The 20,410-nt window shown below is 38.8% G+C and overlaps 1 protein-coding gene across 1 annotated transcript in view; it reads right to left on the bottom strand.

The window, feature by feature from the left end:
- LOC129621824 (adhesion G protein-coupled receptor E2-like) overlaps positions 1–20,410 on the bottom strand; it is a 95,111-nt gene that overhangs the window by 10,728 nt on the left and 63,973 nt on the right. The window contains exon 20 of the mRNA XM_055538751.1: positions 19,816–20,022. Coding sequence (XP_055394726.1) covers positions 19,816–20,022 — 207 coding nt within the window. The remainder of the gene's footprint in view (positions 1–19,815; positions 20,023–20,410) is intronic.

The raw sequence follows: 20,410 nt of genomic DNA, 5'->3' as shown, positions 1-20,410 counted from the left end.
AATAGAGTTTTGCCAAGAAAATGCACTGGTCATAACAAACACCCTCTTCCAACAACACAAGAGAAGACTCTATACATGGACATCACCAGATGGTCAACACCGAAATCAGATTGATTATATTCTTTGCAGCCAAAGATGGAGAAGCTCTATACAGTCAGCAAAAAGAAGACCAGGAGCTGACTGTGGCTCAGACCATGAACTCCTTCTTGCCAAATTCAGACTTAAATTGAAGAAAGTAGGGAAAACCACTACACCATTCAGGTTAGATCTAAATCAAATCCTTTATGATTATACAGTGGAAGTGAGAAATAGATTTAAGGGCCTAGATCTGATAGATAGGGTGCCTGATGAAGTATGGAATGAGATTCATGACATTGTACGGGAGACAGGGATCAAGACCATCCCCATGGAAAAGAAATGCAAAAAAACCCAAAATGGCTGTCTGGGGAGGCCTTACAAATAGCTTTGAATAAAAGAGAAGTGAAAAGCAAAGGAGAAAAGGAAAGATAAAAACATCTGAATGCAGAGTTTCAAAGAATAGCAAGAGAGATAAGAAAGCCTTCTTCAGCGATCAATGCAAAGAAATAAAGGAAAACAACAGAATGAGAAACACTAGAGATCTCTTCAAGAAATTCAGAGATACCAAAGGAACATTTCATGCAAAGATGGGCTCGATCAAGGACAGAAATGGTATGGACCTAACAGAAGCAGAAGATATTAAGAAGAGATGGCAAGAATACACAGAAGAACTGTACAAAAAAGATCTTCACAACCCAGATAATCACGATGGTGTGATCACTGACCTAGAGTCAGACATCCTGGAATGTGAAGTCAAGTGGGCCTTAGAAAGCATCACTATGGACAAAGCTAGTGGAGGTGATAGAATTCCAATTGAGCTACTCCAAATCCTGACAGATGATGTTGTGAAAGTGCTGCACTCAATATGCCAGCAAATTTGGAAAACTCAGCAGTGGCCACAGGACTGGAAAAGGTCAGTTTTCATTCCAATCCCAAAGAAATGCAATGCCAAAGAATGCTCACACTACCGCACAATTGCACTCATCTCACACACTAGCAAAGTAATGCTCAAAATTCTCCAAGCCTGGCTTCAGCAATATGTGAACCGTGAACTTCCTGATGTTCAAGCTGGTTTTAGAAGAGGCAGAGGAACCAGAGACCAAATTGCCAACATCCGCTGGATCATGGAAGAAGCAAGAGAGTTCCAGAAAAACATCTATTTCTGCTTTATTGACTATGCCAAAGAGTAAGACGATCCATTTTCATTGGGATAAAAGAATAAAGAAAAGCAAGCTCAGTAAGACTACATGGGGTTTTAACACAGAAATTAGCACCAGGTTACTTCTTTCAAATGCAGATTATTTTAATGAAAATATGTGTGTAAGTCACAGTTATATTTCCTCTGAATTCAGCTGGTCTCCTACCCATAGTAGGAGCCTGAAGAACAAAGGTATTAGTTTTATTTTAATTTTGTTTTTTGCCAATTTAGTTTTTAATTGAAAGATATTTGCTTTACAGAATCTTGTGTTTTTTTGGTCATACATCAACAAGAATTAGCCATAGGTACACCCATGTCCCCCCCCTCCAAAGCCTCCCTTCCATCTCCCTCCCCATCCCATCTTTCTAGATTGTCACAGAGCCCCTGTTTGAGCTCCTTGAGTCATATAGCAAATTTCCATTGGTTGCCTATTTTACATATGGTATTATAAATTTCCATGTTACTGTCTCCATGGGTCTCAACCTCTTTCTCCTCTGTGTCCTTACGTCTGTTTTCTATGTCTGTTTCTCCATTGCTCCCCTGTTCATAAATTCATCAGTACTATCTTTCTAGATTCCATGTATATGCACCAGTATACGATATTTATATTTCTCTTTCTGACTTAATTCACTCTGTATAATAGGCTCTAGGTTCATCCACCTCATTAGAATGGACTCATATGCATTCTTTTTTATGGTTGAGTAGTAGTTCATTGTACATATATACCACAGCCTCTTTGTCCATTCATCTGTCTATGGACATCTAGGTTGCTTTCATGTTCTGGCTATTGTAAATAGTTCTTCAATGAACATTGGGGTACATGTGTCTTTTTTCAGTTTTGGTTTCCTCAGGATGTATGCCTAGTAGTGAAATTGCTGAGTCATATGCTAGTTTTATTCCTAGTTTTTAAAGGAATCTCTGTACCATCCACCATCCATAATGGCTATATCAATTTACACCCCCACCAGCAATGCAAGAGGGTTTCCTTTTCTCCACACTTTTTCCAGCATTTATTGTTTGTAGACTTTTTGATATGGCCATTCCGACTGGTGTGAGGTGGTATCTCATTGTAGTTTTGATTTGCTCTTCTCTAATAATAAGCAATGCTGAGCATCTTTTCATGAGTTTGTTAACCATCTGTATGTCTTCTTTGGAGAAATATATGTTTAGGTCTTTCCCCCACCTTTTGATTGGGTTGTTTGTTTTTCTGATATTAAGTTGCATGAGCTGCTTGTGTATTTTGGAAATTAATTCTTTGTCAGTTGTTTCAGTTGCTATTATTTTTCTCCCATTCTGAGGGTTGTCTTTTCACCTTGTTTGTAGTTTCCTTTGCTGTGCAAAAGCTTTTACGTTTAATTAGCTCCAAGTTTTTTATGTTATTTTTTTTCCATTACATTAGGAGGTGGGTCAGAGAAGATCTCGGAGAAGGCAATGGCACCCCACTCCAGTACTCTTGCCTAGAAAATCCCATGGACAGAGGAGCCTGGAAGGCTGCAGTCCATGGGGTTGCTGAGGGTCGGACATGACTGAGCGACTTCACTTTCACTTTTCACTTTCACGCATTGGAGAAGGAAACGGCAACCCACTCCAGTGTTCTTGCCTGGAGAGTCCCAGGGACGGGGGAGCCTGGTGGGCTGCCGTCTATGGGGTCGCACAGAGTCGGACACGACTGAAGTGACTTAGCAGCATAGAAGATCTTGCTCTGATTTATGTCATTGAGTGTTCTGCCTATGTTTTCCTATATGAGTTTTATAGTTTCTGGTCTTACATTTAGGTGTTTAATCCATTTTGAGTTAATCTTTGTGTCTGGTGTTAAGAAGTGTTCTAATTTCATTCTTTTGCACACAGCTGTCCAGTTTTCCCAGCACCACTTATTGAAGAGGCTTTCTTTGCCCCATTGTTTATTCTTGCCTCCTGTGTCAAAAATAAGGTACCCGTAGGTGCATGGGTTTATCTCTTGGCTCTCCATCTTATTCCATTGGTCTATATTTCTGTTTTTGTGCCAGTACCATACATTCTTGATGACTGTAACTTTGGAGTATGGTCTGAAATCAGGAGGGTTGATTCCTCCAGCTTCATTCTTATTTCTCAAGACTGCTTTGGCTATTTGGGGTCTTTTCTGTTTCCATACGAATTGTGAAAATTTCGAACAAAGGCATTATTAACCAGATACAGTCAAGTCAACCCTTCCAAACTGGGATATGACTACCAATGGCCTTTCTAGCTCACAGCTGCCTCCAGGGATGGGGATCAGTAAGTATGTTGTCAGGAAAGACAGATACTGAGGATGAACCAGTCAAAACTTGAATGCTGTGCAGTGGGTCCAAGATGACTTTCACACTCTGTTCACTGCACATTCTCTGACCTCTATGCACAGGAGTATCTGGGAACACCAGGCTCATTTGATGATGATGCATGTCCATGCTCATGTTGATAGCAAACAGGGTAAATATCATCCGCATTACAATTGTAATAAGATGAAATTGGCAGTTATGTCATTACAAACTTTTATTTTGGCCTAGTTTTTCAATTATTTACTATACGGATTTCGCTTTAGTCTTGCCTAGAACATTGTCCTTCATCTTCCAATGTTTATTTGGTAGGTTTTTACCCCTGGAATTTGTTCAATCAATAATTTTTCCTGAATAAATTACCTGCTGTCTTGATGTGATGTATTAAAGAAATTATTGTGACTTTCCTGACTTCACATGTAATCTTTGATAACATAGATTTAAAATACCATATCTGTCAAACATTAAATTTCTATACATGATGTATTTGTGATTCTGTTTCATGAATCCATTTTTCCATTTCCAGACCAATATCATGCTTAAAATGCTTTAGTTTCATTTTTATAGATGCTATGAAGCAAATTTGTGTATTTTCTTTTAAATTATTGTAAATCTGGTTGGATAAGAAGAGACTTTCATCAATAAGTCTATTGCAATAGGGAGAATGCTCTGATCTCAGAAACCTGTGAGCATCTCAAAATTATACAGAAAAAAAAAGTTTTTCTTTTATAGGGTAAAGGAAGTAGGCAAAGATAAACTTAATTTTAGGGGGCTGGTGGACAAATAAGGGGAAATTATTCCTGGTTTGTGACAGGAAATATATCTTACTGTGGTCAGCCATTTTCCAGGGGAAGTTATAAATGAAGGCATGTTCTACTTTATTTTGGTGCTTACACAGGCTTGTGGATAAACTTAGTTCAGGGACCTGTAGGAAAGAGAAACACCTGTTTCAAGTTTGATCACTGGCAAAGCAGAGGGTAAGAAATATCAGTTATGAACAATTAATCAATGTCATTCTTTACAACTGTGCTATTTCCCCTTTCACATTTTTCTTCTATAAACTTTAATAAGTTTAATAAGTTCCACAAAATGTCTTTTGGACTTTGATTTTGATTGAATTGGTTGTGTAGATTAACTTGAAGGTAATTGGTTGCTTATAAAACTAAGATTTTCCAACACCATCAGTATAGCTGTCTATGTAAGCATACGATTTCTTTCAATTACACTTTATAGTTTTCTCCTTGAGAAATTACAGCATTTCAACAATGGAGAATTTTTCCTAGTTTTATTCTTAAATTTCAAACAATTTTTCCTATATTAAAATTGGATTTTCCTTTGATAGGAAAACCAGCGGACTTTCCATGTTTATCTTGGTATAGACGTGAAAGTGAAAGTGAAGTCGCTCAGTCGTGTCGGACTCTTTGCGACCCCAAGGACTGTAGCCTACCAGGCTCCTCTGTCCATGCGATTTTCCAGGCAATAGTACTGGAGTGGATTGCCATTTCCTTCTCCACGGGTTCTTCCCCACCCAGGGATCAAACCCAAGTCTCCTGCATTGTAGACAGATGCTTTACCATCTGAGGCACCAGGGAAGTCTGGTATAGACGTAGAACTCTCTATATTTTTCAGTATACACTCTGAAGTTTCTTTGGTAGACAGCTATGCCTTCTGCAAATAGTGTCTATTTTGTGTATTTCTTTCAAGCACTTGTACTTCTCTTTTTTTTTCATCACATTTGTGTGCATTTTGTGGTGGAATAAAGATTTGTGAGACAATTCAATTGTCAGTGTTCAAAATATTTTGAGATGAACATTTATCATATGGTCATGAGGTTTCACCACAATAAATCCTGCTTATTAACAATGATGAAAGCTCAATTGCTACTGAGTTTGAAATTGTAATTTAAGAAAATATATCAGATGTTTTGTATGCATAAGGAATTTCAAGTTTTGTTGGTAGAGCATAAACAGAATATGTTTGTGCCTTAGACTATGTCATGCCTTAGATGGTGCTTTTCAGCAATTATATTCTTGCCTTATCAAAATTGAAAAATTCATTCTTGATACCGACCACATGAATAAATATTGGTTGAAAAAAATATGCCCAAAACACAAAAGACATATGGTTGATTACTACCTTGATCTAGGCTTCCTTAAATAGTTATCATCTACTATCACAAAATTATAATTTGTTCTGGTAAACATAGAATCTATATTTTAATCTTGAAAGTTATATAACATTTCCTGTAAATATTCAAGTATTAATAATATATACTTTTAGAATTATGAGGTATTTTATTGAAAAATTACCCAACAAGTTGACTTCTCTTTATAGTGTACGTGAAAATTGTTCTGTGTCAACATAGGTAGAAATAATTCAGTCTTTGGGTCCATGGGCCAGTATTCCTTAAAACTGAGATGACTTTTCATTTTGCTATAGTTTATTAATGGTTCATTTGAGTAGTTTGTGTTTTCTTCTTGCAATGCTGCAATGAACCAATCTTCTCCATGAGCTCCCTAGTTTAGAAGTGTTGAGAGCAGAGACTTCCTATTGTCTGATAGATAAAAATGATCTTTTCTAAGATTTCACATCTGTTCTGCTGATTGCCAGAAGCTGGTATTCTCAGGGATCTGGAAACCAGAAGTTTGTGAGTAGAGGACACTGGGAACCACATACTGCAACTTCCTGTAAATGGAAACCTGAGACTAAGGGGAATTGAAATTGCAGCCTTGGGCCTCCAGGAATCCAGAAGCATGTCTCAGGATTCTAAGGCTTGATCCTTGGGGATGCTGAGAACCCAAGAAATAGTTCTGCTCCTGGTAAATATGAAATACGTATGTTCTTAGATGTGAACACATTAAACCGAGAAGTGCAAAGTTATTGATAAATGTGCTTCTTTTCTTTGATAGCAATAAAAAAATTTGTCATACCACAAATATGGATATTCTCTTTCAAAGAAGTTAAATACGTATCAATACAGCAAAATACAAAAAACTATCTTACACACAGCTGATGACAGCACGATACAAAATATTCCCTTACACTGCTAATCTGTCCAAAACACAGTCACAAATGGACTTGCATTTTCTTTCTCACTTATGAAGTTACTTATGATTTACACTTCATAATAACACAATGAGTTCAGTTCAGTGCAGTCGCTCAGTAGTGTCCGACTCTTCGAGACCCCATGAATCGCAGCACGCCAGGCCTCCCTGTCCATCACCAACACCAGGTGTTCACTCAAACTCATGTCCATCAAGTCTGTGATGCCATCCAGCCATTTCATCCTCTGTCGTCCCCTTGTCCTCCTGCCCCAATCCCTCCCAGCACCAGAGTCTTTTCCAATGAGTCAACTCTTCACATGAGGTGGCCAAAGTATTGGAGTTTCAGCTTTAGCATCAGTCCTTCCAATGAACACGCAGGACTGATCTCCTTTAGAATGGCCTGGGTGGATCTCCTTGCAGTCCAAGGGACTCTCAAGAGTCTTCTCCAACACCACAGTTCAAAAGCATCAATGCTTCGGTGCTCAGCTTTCTTCACAGTCCAACTCTCACATCCACACATGACCACTGGAAAAACCATAGCTTTGACTAGACGGACCTTTGTTGGCAAAGTAATGTCTCTGCTTTTGAATATGCTATCTAGGTTGGTCATAACTTTCCTTCCAAGGAGTAAGCGTCATTTAATTTCATGGCTGCAGTCACCATCTACAGTGATTTTGGAGCCCCCCAAAATAAAGTCTGACACTGTTTCCACTGTTTCCCCATCTATGTCCCATGAAGTGATGGGACCAGATGCCATGATCTTCATTTTCTGAATGTTGAGCTTTAAGCCAACTTTTTCACTCTCCTCTTTCACTTTCATCAAGAGGCTTTTTAGTTCCTCTTCACTTTCTGCCATAAGGGTGGTGTCATCTGCATATCTGAGGTTATTGATATTTCTCCCGGCAATCTTGATTCCAGCTTGTGCTTCATCCAGCCCAGCATTTCTCATGATGTACTCTGCATAGAAGTTAAATAAGCAGGGTGACAATATACAGCCTTGATGCACTCCTTTTCTTACTTGGAACCAGTCTGTTGTTCCATGTCCAGTTCTAACTGTTGTTTCCTGACCTGCATACAGATCTCTCAAGAGGCAGCTCAGGTGGTCTGGTATTCCCATCTCTTTCAGAATTTTCCACAGTTTATTGTGATCTGCACAGTCAAAGGCTTTGGCATCATCAATAAAGCAGAAATAGATGTTTTTCTGGAACTCTCTTGCTTTTTCCATGATCCAGCGGATGTTGGCAATTTGATCTCTGGTTTCTCTGCTTTTTGTAAAACCAGCTTGAACATCTTGAAGTTCACGGTTCATGTACTGCTGAATTGGAGCCTGGCTTGGAGAATTTTAAGCATTATTTTACTAGTGTGTGAGATGAGTGCAATTGTGCAGTAGTGTGAGCATTCTTTGGCATTGCCTTTCTTTGGGATTTGAATGAAAACTGACCTTTTCCAGTCCTGTGGCCACTGCTGAGTTTTCCAAACTTGCTGGCATATTGAGTGCAGCACTTTCACAGCATCATCTTTCAGGATTTGAAATCGCTGAACTGGAATTCCATCACCTACACTAGCTTTGTTCATAGTGATGCTTTCTAAGGCCCACTTGACTTCACATTCCAGGATGTCTGGTTCTAGGTGAGTGATCATACCATCGTGATTATCTTGGTCATGAAGAGATCTTTATTGTACAGTTCTTCTGTTTATCTTGCCATCTCTTCTTAATATCTTCTGCTTGTGTTAGTTGCATACCATTTCTGTCCTTTATTGAGCCCATCTTTGCATGAAATGTTCCCTTGGTATCTCTAATTTTCTTGAAGAGATCTCTAGTCTTTCCCATTCTGTTGTTCTCTATTTCTTTGCATTGATCGACGAGGAAGGCTTTCTTATCTCTCCTTACTATTTTTGGAAATCTGCATTCAAATGGGTATACCTTTCCTTCTCTCCTTTGGTTTTCACTTCTCTTCTTTTCACAGCTATTTGTAAGGCCTCCCCAGACAGCCATTTTGCTTTTTTGCATTTCTTTTCCGTGGGGATGGTGGTTGGTGGAGTTGTTATATTTCTCTTCTACTTTCCAAAATCTCCTCATTGGCTTGTTCTTTAAATCTCTTTCTTTCATTTTGCGCTTCATCAATATGTTCAATTGCTTCTTGCTGTTCTTTTTCTTCCCTCAGCAAGTTTGAAGAAGCAGATGCCTCATCTGGTCTGGAGGCAGGAGTCGGCCTCACTTTCTTGTTTTTTTTTTTCGCCTTGGATGGAAGTGAAGACTGGTGTTTGGGGGCCATGCTGGGGAAAAAAAAAAAAAGCCAAGAATCCTCCCAGGGGAGGAGAGAGGTACTGGAAGCTCAGAGAACTCAGACTTTTTTATTTTTATTTTGAAAGATTTAGTTTTATTTTGAAATATAAATTAAGAGGAAGTTGCAAAACAGAACCAAGCAGTCCTGTGTAATCTTCAGTCATTTCCCCACAAAGACTACATTTTTATATAATGATAGTCCAATATTTAAATGAAGAAACTGACATTGCTACGATGCATGTGTGCAATTCCATGTCGTTTTATCACATATGTAGATTCCTGCAACTGCCACTGCAATCAAGATCCATCAATATTCCATCACCACAAAGATTTCCCTCATGCCACCCCAGCATCCCTAAACCTTGGCAGGTCTAAAACTAAGGATTTTTTTCTTCAACAAAGCTCAACATTGTGTGAGATGCATATTTGATAAGAAAAGAAAATATTCCTGATATGTTTTTAAAGATGAGAAAAACATATCCCTCAAATTTTCTAGTAATCTGTGTGATGGAATTATGAAAATTTTCCTTGTTTGCATTTTTCACCTTTACTGTTTTCTATGTGGCCATGATCATCAGTTCTGCTAGAGCTGCCACAACAGAATATAGACTGAGTGTCTCAAACAGCAGAAAGTTATTTTCTCATAGTTTTGGGGCCTGGATGTCCAAGATCAAGTGTTGGCAGGGTTGGTTTCTGATGAAAGTGCTCTCTCGACTTGTACCTGGCCCTCATCTCACTGCATCCTCATCTCAATGCACGCTTTCTTCTCTATGTGGAAAGACAGTGATCACTGGCGTCCTCTAGTTCTAAAGGTTGAGCTCTTATTTTCCATCTCTTGGACATGACAACACCAGTGCCCTATTCCCTTCACTCTTCCCTTGGCCTCTGGCCCCTTATGGAAGTGCTTCTGCTCCCTGATCCTACAGACACCCCACAGTTTGCATATTGTTCTCCATAGTGGCTGTACCAGTTTACTTTCCCATCAACAGTGTAGAAAGGTTCCCTTTTCTCCACATCCTTTCCAGCATTTGTTGTTTGTAGATTATTTGATCATGGCCACTGTGACCAGTGTGCAGTGATACCTCATGAGAGTTTTTATTTGTATGTCCCTAATATTTAGTGATACTGAACATCTTTTTGTGTACTTTTTGGCCATTTGTATATCCTCTTTGGAGTAATGTCTATATAGATCTTCAATGCATTTTTTGATTGGGTTGTTGTTGGAACATGAAATTATTTCTTTAATTTCTCTTTCTAATATTTTGATTTTTGTATATAGAAAAGCAAGAGATTTCTGCCTATTAATTTCATATCCTGCACTTTTACCAAATTCATTGTTTAGATCTAGTATTAACAGTTTTCTCATAGCATATTTAGGATTTTCTATACACAGTATCATGTCATCTGTAATCAGTGACAGTTTAGCTTCTTTTTCAATTTCAATCATTTTATTTCTTTTTCTTCTCTGATTGACATGTCTAGGACTTTGAAAACTATGTTGAATAATAGTGGTGAGGTTGGACATCCTTGTCTTGTTCCTGATCCCAGAGGAAATACTTTCAGTTTTTCACCATTGAGAATAATATTTGCTGTGGGTTTGTCCTATATGGCCTTTATCATATTGAGTTAGATTCCTTCTGTGCCCACTTTCTGGAGAATTTTTATCATAAACGGGTGTTGAATTTTGTCAAAAGCTTTTTTTTTTTGCATCCATTAGGATAATCATATGGTTTTTATTCTTCAATTTGTTAATATGGTGTATCACATTGATTGATTTGTGTTTCCTGAAGAATCCTTGTATCCCTGGGATAGATCACCCTTGATCATGGTATATGATCCTTTAAATGTGCTGTTGGATTTTTGTTTGCTAGTATTTTGTTGAGGATATTTGAACCTTTAGGGATATTGGCCTGATGATATCTTGGTCTGGATTTGTTATCAGGATAATGGTGGCCTCATAGGATGAGGTTATGAGTGTTCCTCCCTCTGAAATTTTGGAATAGTTTGAGAAGGATAGGTTTTTAACTCTTCTCCGAACGCTTGATAGAATTTTCTTATGAAGCCATCTGGTCCTGGACTTTTGTTTGTTGGAAGATTTTTAATCACAGTTTAAAGTTCAATACTTGTGATGAGTCTATTCATGTTTTCTATTTCTTCTTGGCTCAGTCTTAGAAGGTTATTCCTTTCTAAGAATTTGTTAATTTCTTCTAGGTAGTCCATTTTATTGGTGTCTAGTTCCTTCAACTAGTCTCTTTTTAATTTTATTTTTTAATTGGAAGATAATTGCTTTACAATATTGTGTTAGTTTCTGCCATACATCAACATGAATCAGTCATAGGTATACACACAGCTCCTCCATCTTGAACCTTTCTCCCACCTCGCACCCCATGCAACATCTCTAGGTTGTCACAGAGCACTGGATTTGAGCTCCCTGTATTATACAGTAAGTTCCCACTGGCTATCCATTTTACATATGGTAAAGTATATGTTTTGGGGCTTCCCAGGTGGCACTAGTGGTAAAGAACCTGCCCACCAACACAGGAGACAAAAGAGATGTGGTTTCGATTCCTGGGCTGGGAAGTTCCCCTGGAGTAGGGCATCATAACCCACTCCAGTATTCTTGCCTGGAGAATCCCCATGGACAGAGGAGCCTGGAAGTGGGGTATCTACAGTCCATACGGTCACACAGAGTCAAACATAACTGAAGCGACTTAGTATGCACACATGCAAAGTTTATGTTTCAATGCTACCTTCCCAATTTGTCCCACCCTGTCCTTCTCCAACTGTGTCCACACAGTTGGGTTTTTTTCTTTTTTTATATGGAGTTCTATGAGCTATTTGTTATTTTGCAAATTAACTCCTTGTTTGTTGCATCATTTGCAAATATCTTCTCCCACTCTGTATGTTGTCTTTTCATTTCATTTATAGTTTCCTTTGCTGTGCAAAAACTTTTGATTTTAATTAGGTCTCATTTGTTTGGTTTTATTTTTATTTCCATTACTCTAGGAGATGAACCCTAAAAGATACCACTGTGATTTCTGTCAAAGGGTGTTGTGCCTTTGTTTTCCTCCAAGAGTTTTACCGTATTTAGTCTTACATTTAGGTCTTTAATCCATTTTGATTTTCTTTTTTTTTTTTTGTATGGTGTTTAAAAGTGTTCTAATGTCAGTCTTTTATATGTAGCTGTCCAGTTCTCATAGCACCACTTACTGAAGACACTGTCTTTTCTCCATTGTATATTTTCCCTTCTTTTGTCATAGATCAGGTGACCATAGGTGCATGAATTTATCTCTGGAATTTCTATCCTATTCCATTGTTCTGTATTTCTGTTGTGTGTGTGTGTGTGTGTGTGTGTGTGTGAATAACATGCAGTTTTGATAATTATAGTTTGTAGTGTAGTCTGAAATTAGAGAGCTTGATTCCTTTAGTTCTGTTTTTCTTTCTCAAGGTTGCTTTTGCAATTCCATACACATTAAAATTTTTTTGTCCTAGTTTTGTGGAAAAGGCCATATAAGAAAAATGCACAATTAACATCATACTGAACAGTGAGAAGCTGAAAGCATTTTCTCTGATTAAAAATTTAAATGAATTCCTCCTAATCATCTGTGACAGCTAGATCATTGTTTTTTGGGCTTTGTATATGTGTATCAGTGTTCCATCCTGATGGTCTCTCCGTGGATGATAGTGTCTTTTCTTAGAGTTTAGGTTACTTGGCTGTATATCAGCTGTCTCTGAGTCCAAGAAAATGAATGACTTTGTAGTTTATCTGGATAGTTCTTATGAGTTTGCTGCTACTGGTTGCCATTTTCTATTTCCTAAGCAGAAGTAGAAATACCCTCTATTCCTTCTGTATTATAATAATTTTTTTTTAAATTTTTAGATTTTGTGTCATCACCATATAGCAATAAAAATCATATATTTATAAGATATCTATTTATAAAGCTAGCTTTGTACACCTAGAAATTCATTAGTATATACATTTTAGGAATTAATAATTAAGCATTTATTTTTATGATAGATTTTATTTATAAGTTTAAACAGAATTTTGTGTAATGACACACAAAATTATATATACTCTACCTTGAGACCACAGTTATTCACATAATGCCATATTAAAAATCTTTCACAATGTATTTACACATACATATATTTTCCTGCTAATACATGATTTTCAGCGAACATACTGTAACACTTTTTTCTTTAATATATCTTCATCAAATATTGAAGAATTTATAGGATATGCTCTACATGATTATAATGCTATTATATCCAAGAAAATAATTTCATAATAACTTTAAATATCTCATACATATTCAATTTATCTCAATCATTTCCAAAATATTTTTATAGCATATATCCAAATCAGAGTCCTACTGAAAGCCTGTTGCTGAGCCGTGAAAGACGCCAGGATTCTTGGCCTCTGGAGGAGAGAAGTTCAATCTGGGGCCAGTGACGAGGCTTGATCTCTCAGAGCTATTGTGCAATAAAGTTTTATTAAAGTATAAAAGAGATAGAGAAAGCTTCTGACATAGACACCGAAGGGGGCAGAAAGAGTGCCCCCTGCTAGCCTTTGAAAGTGAAAGTGAAAGTGTCCAACTCTTTGCGACCCCATGGACTGTAGCCTATCAGGCTCCTCCGTCCATGGGATTTTCCAGGCAAGAGTGCTGGAGTGGATTGCCATTTCCTTCTCCAGGGGATCTTCCCAATCCAGGGATCAAATCCGGGTCTCCCGCATTGTAGACAGATGGTTTACCGTCTGAACCACCAGGGAAATCTGCTAGCCTTTGGCTGCATGCTATATACCTATCAGCAAGCTGTTAATTAGAGAAAGGAGGTGTCTCAAAACTCAGAGTGGCACCAGGCCCATCACCCACACAGGCATTTTGAGATAACATTTAGCACCAGGTGAGTCATCCCAGGCCATAAAACGATTGACATGAATTGTGAAGAAAGGCAGGTTTTCAAGTAAATATATAGTTTCATTAACATAGATTAGGAGAACAATGTATGAGTAAAACATACAGGTTTGTTGAGCCCTCATTGGTTCTGAGTCTTAAGCAAACCGACTTGAAGAAAGAGTCTAGGGTAAATACATAGCTCATTAACATAGCTTAAGACAAACATTTCCATAAGAAAAACGCGTTGATTGGTTAGCTCAAAGTTTGAGAAAAGTTAAGTTCAGGTGGAGCCAGGTGTCATGGCAACACAGAATTTTAAGAAAAAACTCTTAAAATTTATATAGAGAAGGGGAAAAAATCTAGCACTTGTTTGTTTCCTCCTGTCACTTAAGAAAGAGATAAAAAATGTCTGACACTTGCAGTCTATTTCCTGTGTTTGGAGACCCCTGGCCTCCTTGCCTGTTACCCTCTCACTACTAAAGTTGACAGTGAATTTGATTGCCATGTCACTTTCATCACTTTTATCTAGATAGCCTTATGCACCTTTTACAATGATACTGACATTAGAAAAATTTCCTGTTTTGTATTTGCCTGACTGCTTCATCATGGTTATTTAACTTGTGTGCCTTTCCCCTGTGTTTAGAACAGGTACCAGAAGGTTTTTCTAGAAAGGGCCAGATGGTAAAAAATTTTGGCTTTGTGGTCTTGCAGACTGTTTCACAAGCACTCAACTTCACACTGTAGCCTGAAAGCAACTATGGACAATAAACCAGTGAATAGTGTGGTTCTGAACCAGTAAGAGTTTATTTGCAAAGACAGGCAGCTTCCTGGATTTGCTAAGCCTCGGTCTAAAGGTTAGATTAGACATAGGTTAAATTGATTGGGCTTCTCCGATGGCTTTGGAGAAGGCAATGGCACCCCACTCCAGTACTCTTGCCTGGAAAATCCATGGACAGAGGAGCCTGATAGGCTGCAGTCCCTGGGGTCGCTAAGTGTCGGGAACGACTGAGTGACTTCACTTTCACTTTTCACTTTCATGCATTGGAGAAGGAAATGGCAACCCACTCCAGTGTTCTTGCCTGGAGAATCCCAGGGACGGGGAAGCCTGGTGGGCTGCTGTCTCTGGGGTCACACAGAGTCGGACACGACTGAAGCGACTTAGCAGCAGCAGTAGCCGATGGCTTAGTGGGTAAAGAATCTGCCTGCAGTGCAGACTCACAAGCACTCAAGACAGGCAGTTTCCTGGATTTGCTAAGCCTCAGTCTAAAGGTTAGATTAGATATAAGTTAAATTGGGCTTCTCCGATGGCTTAGTGGGTAAAGAATCTGCCTGCAATGCAGACTGTTTCACAAGCACTCAAGACAGGCAGCTTCCTGGATTTGCTAAGCCTTGGTCTAAAGGTTAGATTAGATATAGGTTAAATTGACTGAGCGTCTCCGATGGCTTAGTGGGTAAAGAATCTGCGTGCAATGCAGGAAGACACAGGCAGATGAGGGTTCGATCCCTCAATCAGAAAGATGCCCTGGAAGAGATCAATACTAGAGGCAACCCACTCTTGTATTCTTGCCTGGAGAATGCCATGGACAGAGGAGCCTGGAGGGCTGGACATGACTGAAGCGACAGCACACACACACACACACACACACACACACTTGTGATATGGACACAAACCTTTAGCACAAATGGTTTCAGTTCATGTCTTATCAGGAAATATATAACATCAGACTGATATTATTGATGTTAAGATTGATCATTAAATTCATTTGGTGCCTATCTGATCTAACATTACAAAAATACACTTTGGTCCTTGTAATAAATCAATAATCACTTAAGAGAGTTCTTTAGCATTGTGAGATTGGCCAGTTTTTCAACAAGATTTCCCCCAGTGCTTTTAGTGGTGATTTACTGGATACTGAAAAATTGTCATTATCTACTTCTGTCATATCTTCTACACTTATTTTCAAATATGTTAAGTATCATTATGTACTTATGGATATTTTAAATTTAACACGTTATGATCATTTAAAGTCATTTTCCATTTGGTTTAAATTGATACAAATCTGGTCAGTGGATGTCCATGGGACATTTCTATGTCCCACTGGACTTGGATCTTGCCAAGATCACATTCTGAGAATGAAATAGTTTGTTATACATGTAAGTAAAACTTAAAAAATGTTCAGTAGCAATATACTCTTTCTAACCCAGCACATCTTACAATTGTAAGGATGTAGAGATTTTATTTATTTACAGGATTCTGATTTTATTCTTAACAAAGCTTTTTCTTTAACATGTAAGCTCTGTGAAATTAGAAACTAGATCTCTTAATTTAGTGCAGTACATGGTGTGTACCGAGCTTCCATGGTGGCTCAGATGGTAAAGAATCTGCCTGCAATGCAGGAGGCCTGACTTCAATCCGTGGGTCAGGAAGATCCCCTGAAGAAAGGAATAGCTATCCACTCCAGTATTCTTGCCTGGAGAATTCCATGGACAGAAGAGCCTGGTGGGCTATGGACTATGGGGTCACAAAGAGTCAGACACTACTGAATGACTTACAAACACCCACACATATGGTGAGTAGAAAAATATATTTTTCTCATGCATAAGTTTGAGGGTGAAGAAGTTGAAGCATGTATGTATTGAAACCAACTGTCCTGCTTGCTTGTAACTCAAGTGTTTTTAGGACATAATCCAGGAAAAATTTGGGACACCATAGCAATTGTTTACCCTCCATGTATGTATTTGAAACTTACTTTCCTGTCTTATGGTATTTTAAGTCAGTTTTCTGAAGCTCATTTTCCTTGTCATATACCTTCAAATATCTTCATATACCTACAAACTTGAGGAACTTTGTAGAAAAAGGTTGAAGCAGGTGATTTAATCTAAGGCAACTGGAGAATTACATCAGAGCCCTTTGACTATGCCGAGAGCATACCATATAGAGTAGAAAAGCAAAATTCTCCCAGTAATCTAAATATCAACAATTCCCATCATACTTCCTTACACAATGGTTCTGTGAAGAGTTTCTGTAACAAACATGAAAACATATTTTAAAAGTTTTGCCCAAAGATGACAGTTCAGAATTTTCCCTGCCGAACAGGATACAAGATCATCTGATTTAGCCGTTAATTTAAGTCTCCTGAAAAGGAATATGTAAAAATGACACTTTGTTAGAAACTGCAAAACTTTTACACCGAAAACTAAAGAAGATTGTCAAAAGAAGTCAAAGAAGACCCAAAGAAATGGATCAACATGCCACATTCATGGATCAGAAGACAATACTCTTAAAATGGTAGCATTGCAGCAAATTGACCTATAGATTCAATGCAATCCTTATCAACATCTCAGTAACCTTATGATGTTGAATAAATATCCCCAGTTTCAATCAACTGATATTACTGTGGATGTTTTGTGCACATGGCTTTGTGCTGACCCTGTGCATTAAAAATAACACAGGCAAGATTTCTGATTTCACAAACCTTACCATCTAGTGGGAAGACAAATACAAATGGTCAATTATATTTGTGAAATGGGAGGTCCCTCTGGCCTGGTCCCTCCAATGATGTCCCTATATTTTTCCTCTCCATGAAATGACCTAGAGCATTCTCTGTCCAGATGATTCTCTATGTGCTAATGAAAAGAAAACAATGGACCTCCCTGGCTTCTTAAAAGATGTGGTAAGTGGAAACCAGTGAACCGAAATCAGTGAACCTGATTTCACCAGGTACAGTAGTGTGGATGAGGGTAGCAGGAAGTACATGAATAAAGATATGGGCATGAATTGGTATGCTGGGTCCTAGGTTAGGTATGACATTTATCAGTAAAATATCAAATAAATAACAAGCCCTCCAGATGATTTTTGATGTACTGTAAGACTTGAGAGTCTTTAGTTTCACCAACAGCATATCTAAAGAGTGTCCCCCAACCCATAAGAAAAGTACTACAAGCTAATAGAAAAATATACCAAGGATATGAACAAATTGTTTCCAGAGATTGAAATATTACTGACTCATAAAGAAAGATGTTCCCTTTCACTGAAAATAAAAAGGATACAAGGATACACATCTTTCCCTAGATATGCTATTTTCCTCTCAGATGGGTAAAAGTACAAAATTTGATAAGAACCTTGTGGTAAGGCTGTAGGGAAACATGTGGCTCAGGATAAAAAATCTGCCTGCCAATGCAAGAAATGCAAGAGATGTGAGTTTGACCCCTAGGTTGGCAAGATTCTGGAAGTGGACATGGCAATGCATTCTAGTATTCTTGCCCAGAAAATCCCATGGATAGAGGAGCTTGCAGGCTACAGTACATGGAGTCACAACAGAGTTCACCAAAAGTGAGCACACACACACATACTACTGTTGGCAGGGTGGTTGGAGTGACCTCAAGAGGTTGAAATATGGAAGTATCTACAAACATGCAGTTGTGAATTTGACGCAGTATCCAACCTAACTGCATAATCAAAAATGAGATCAATGAAGTAAGTGTAAACAGTTGCAACATTATTTGTATTAACAAATGATCTAACAAAAACACTCACTATAAGAGCCTTGATATGTAATTTATCCAACAGAACACCACATGGTCAAAAAATAATGGAGAATCTCTTTGTAGACTCAAGAGAATAATCTATCAGATGTGTGAAAAAAGAAGGAACAAATAAGAAATACACAGATTGTATTTACTGTGTAAAACATCAAATCTATTGACACGTGCAGGAGAAGCCAACTTTGGTTTTTGGACCAAGAGGAACTCAGTGTCTGGGGTTCAAAGTGAGATGGAGATGGTTCCTTTCTTATTGTTTTGGCATTCAAAGCCCCAATATTTTAACTCTTCAGTAAATGTAAAATGGTGTATTAAGTATGGATATTTTGACATCTAGTCACATGGCTGTAGGAAACATGGCCTTGGATTGTTGTTCAAACTTCTGGGGGCTCCTGTGATTCTTAAGAATTTTGTGCTACAGTCGTTTCATGCTTACTTTCATTTCAGTGCCACTTTTATTTCAGTAAATTCCCCATTGTTTCAGGTTGCCAGAGAGTGTTGGTTTTGATGAACCAGAGAAAGTAAGCAGCTCATTTGGTCAGGTGAAGAGGCAAAGATTTCTCCTGACTCACCTGTACTCACTGGTTCCTCTGGTCCCCTCTGACCTCTGCCATCATCAAATCTTTCTTTCTACAGCCTCTGTGCACTCAATTCCAGAAGACTCTCATGGTATTGAGAATTCTACTGACAACCATATCACTGTCCCCTGTGGTATACATAACCACTTCCAGATTTGAAGTCAAATGCGAATCTGGGTGGGCTTCCAAGGTGGTGATAAAGAATGCAGTAAAGAACACAGGAGACATGAGACACAGGTTTCATCCCTGGGTTGGGAAGATCCCATGGAGAAGAGAATGGCTACCCACTGCAGTATTCTTTCCTGGGAAAGTCCATGGAAAAGCAGTCTGGGGGGCTACAGCCTATTGGGTTGCAAGAGTTGGAGATGACTTAGAGACTAAACCACCATGGCTAATTCACATTGTTTTATCACTGAAACCAAAACAACATTGTAAAGCAATTATCCTCCAGTTTGAGAAAAAACAAACAAACAAACAAAAAAAGAACTTCCTCTACAAAAAAAAAGCAAAAACACAAACTGAGCTTTCTTTTTTTTTTGGAGAAAACATTCAAAGTTTAGAGAGTTTTCATGTAAGGGAGCTTCTCCTGGTGGCCTCCAGATAGAGACACTGTGAGAGGTTCCAGGAGAGGCCACCTGAGAAGGAACACATATAGGCCCTGAGAGCTATACCAGCTCCCTTGCTGACAGATAGGAAGACAATGAGACCTCAGTCTGACAACCACAAGGAACTGAACCTTGCCAGAAGTCAGAGGGTTGGATGAGGACTCTGAGCCTCAATAAGAATGCAGTCCAGGTGGACAGAATGATTTCAGCATTGTAAAAATCTGAGCAGCCACCCCAGTTGTACCATGCAAGATTTAATTTTTTTCTTGTTTTACATGGGTGGGAATTTGTTACCCAGCAGCACACATTGAATGTAGCCACTCTGAGGGTTCTCCTCTGCACATCATAGTGGGCCATGAGGACAGCAAAGCTGCTGAGTTGGGTGCACTGGCAGATGGTTCCCACCATCTTGCAGCCTCTGGTGGTCTGGTGACCACTTACATTCTGGCCACACTCCCAGAAGATGCAGTATGCCTTCTTCTTTGGCCCAAGGATCACTGACTATAGGGACAGGAAGTAGGTGTGAGCTGGTGGGTCTATTGCTCAGAAATGCTGACCCAAAGCTAGCTTATGCTGGGCTTTCCTGGGGATATGATGCACTTGTGGGGGAGCCCCCTGAAACCCAAGGCTCTGCCCAGGACTCAGGACTCTTCCACATCCACAGCTCCATCCCAGCAGGACTCACATGTTGGAAGACCAAGGTGACAGGGGAGCTGAGGTTCTGGGTGTTATTGTTGCTGACAAAGGTGGATATGCCATCTGAGATCAGTATGAGGGAGACTTCCCACAGCAAACCCATGTGTCTCATGTGCAACTGCCTGTTCCTCAGTATCCAGGACCAGGGGGACTTTATCCAGCAACTTTCCCATTCCAGGTGTGGAGATAAGCC

This window comes from Bubalus kerabau, chromosome 1 (genome assembly GCF_029407905.1).
Source record: "Bubalus kerabau isolate K-KA32 ecotype Philippines breed swamp buffalo chromosome 1, PCC_UOA_SB_1v2, whole genome shotgun sequence".
Taxonomy (NCBI): Eukaryota; Metazoa; Chordata; class Mammalia; order Artiodactyla; family Bovidae; genus Bubalus; species Bubalus kerabau.
The sequence above is the reverse complement of the archived record's forward strand: the minus strand, read 5'-3'. Positions and strand labels throughout refer to the sequence as shown.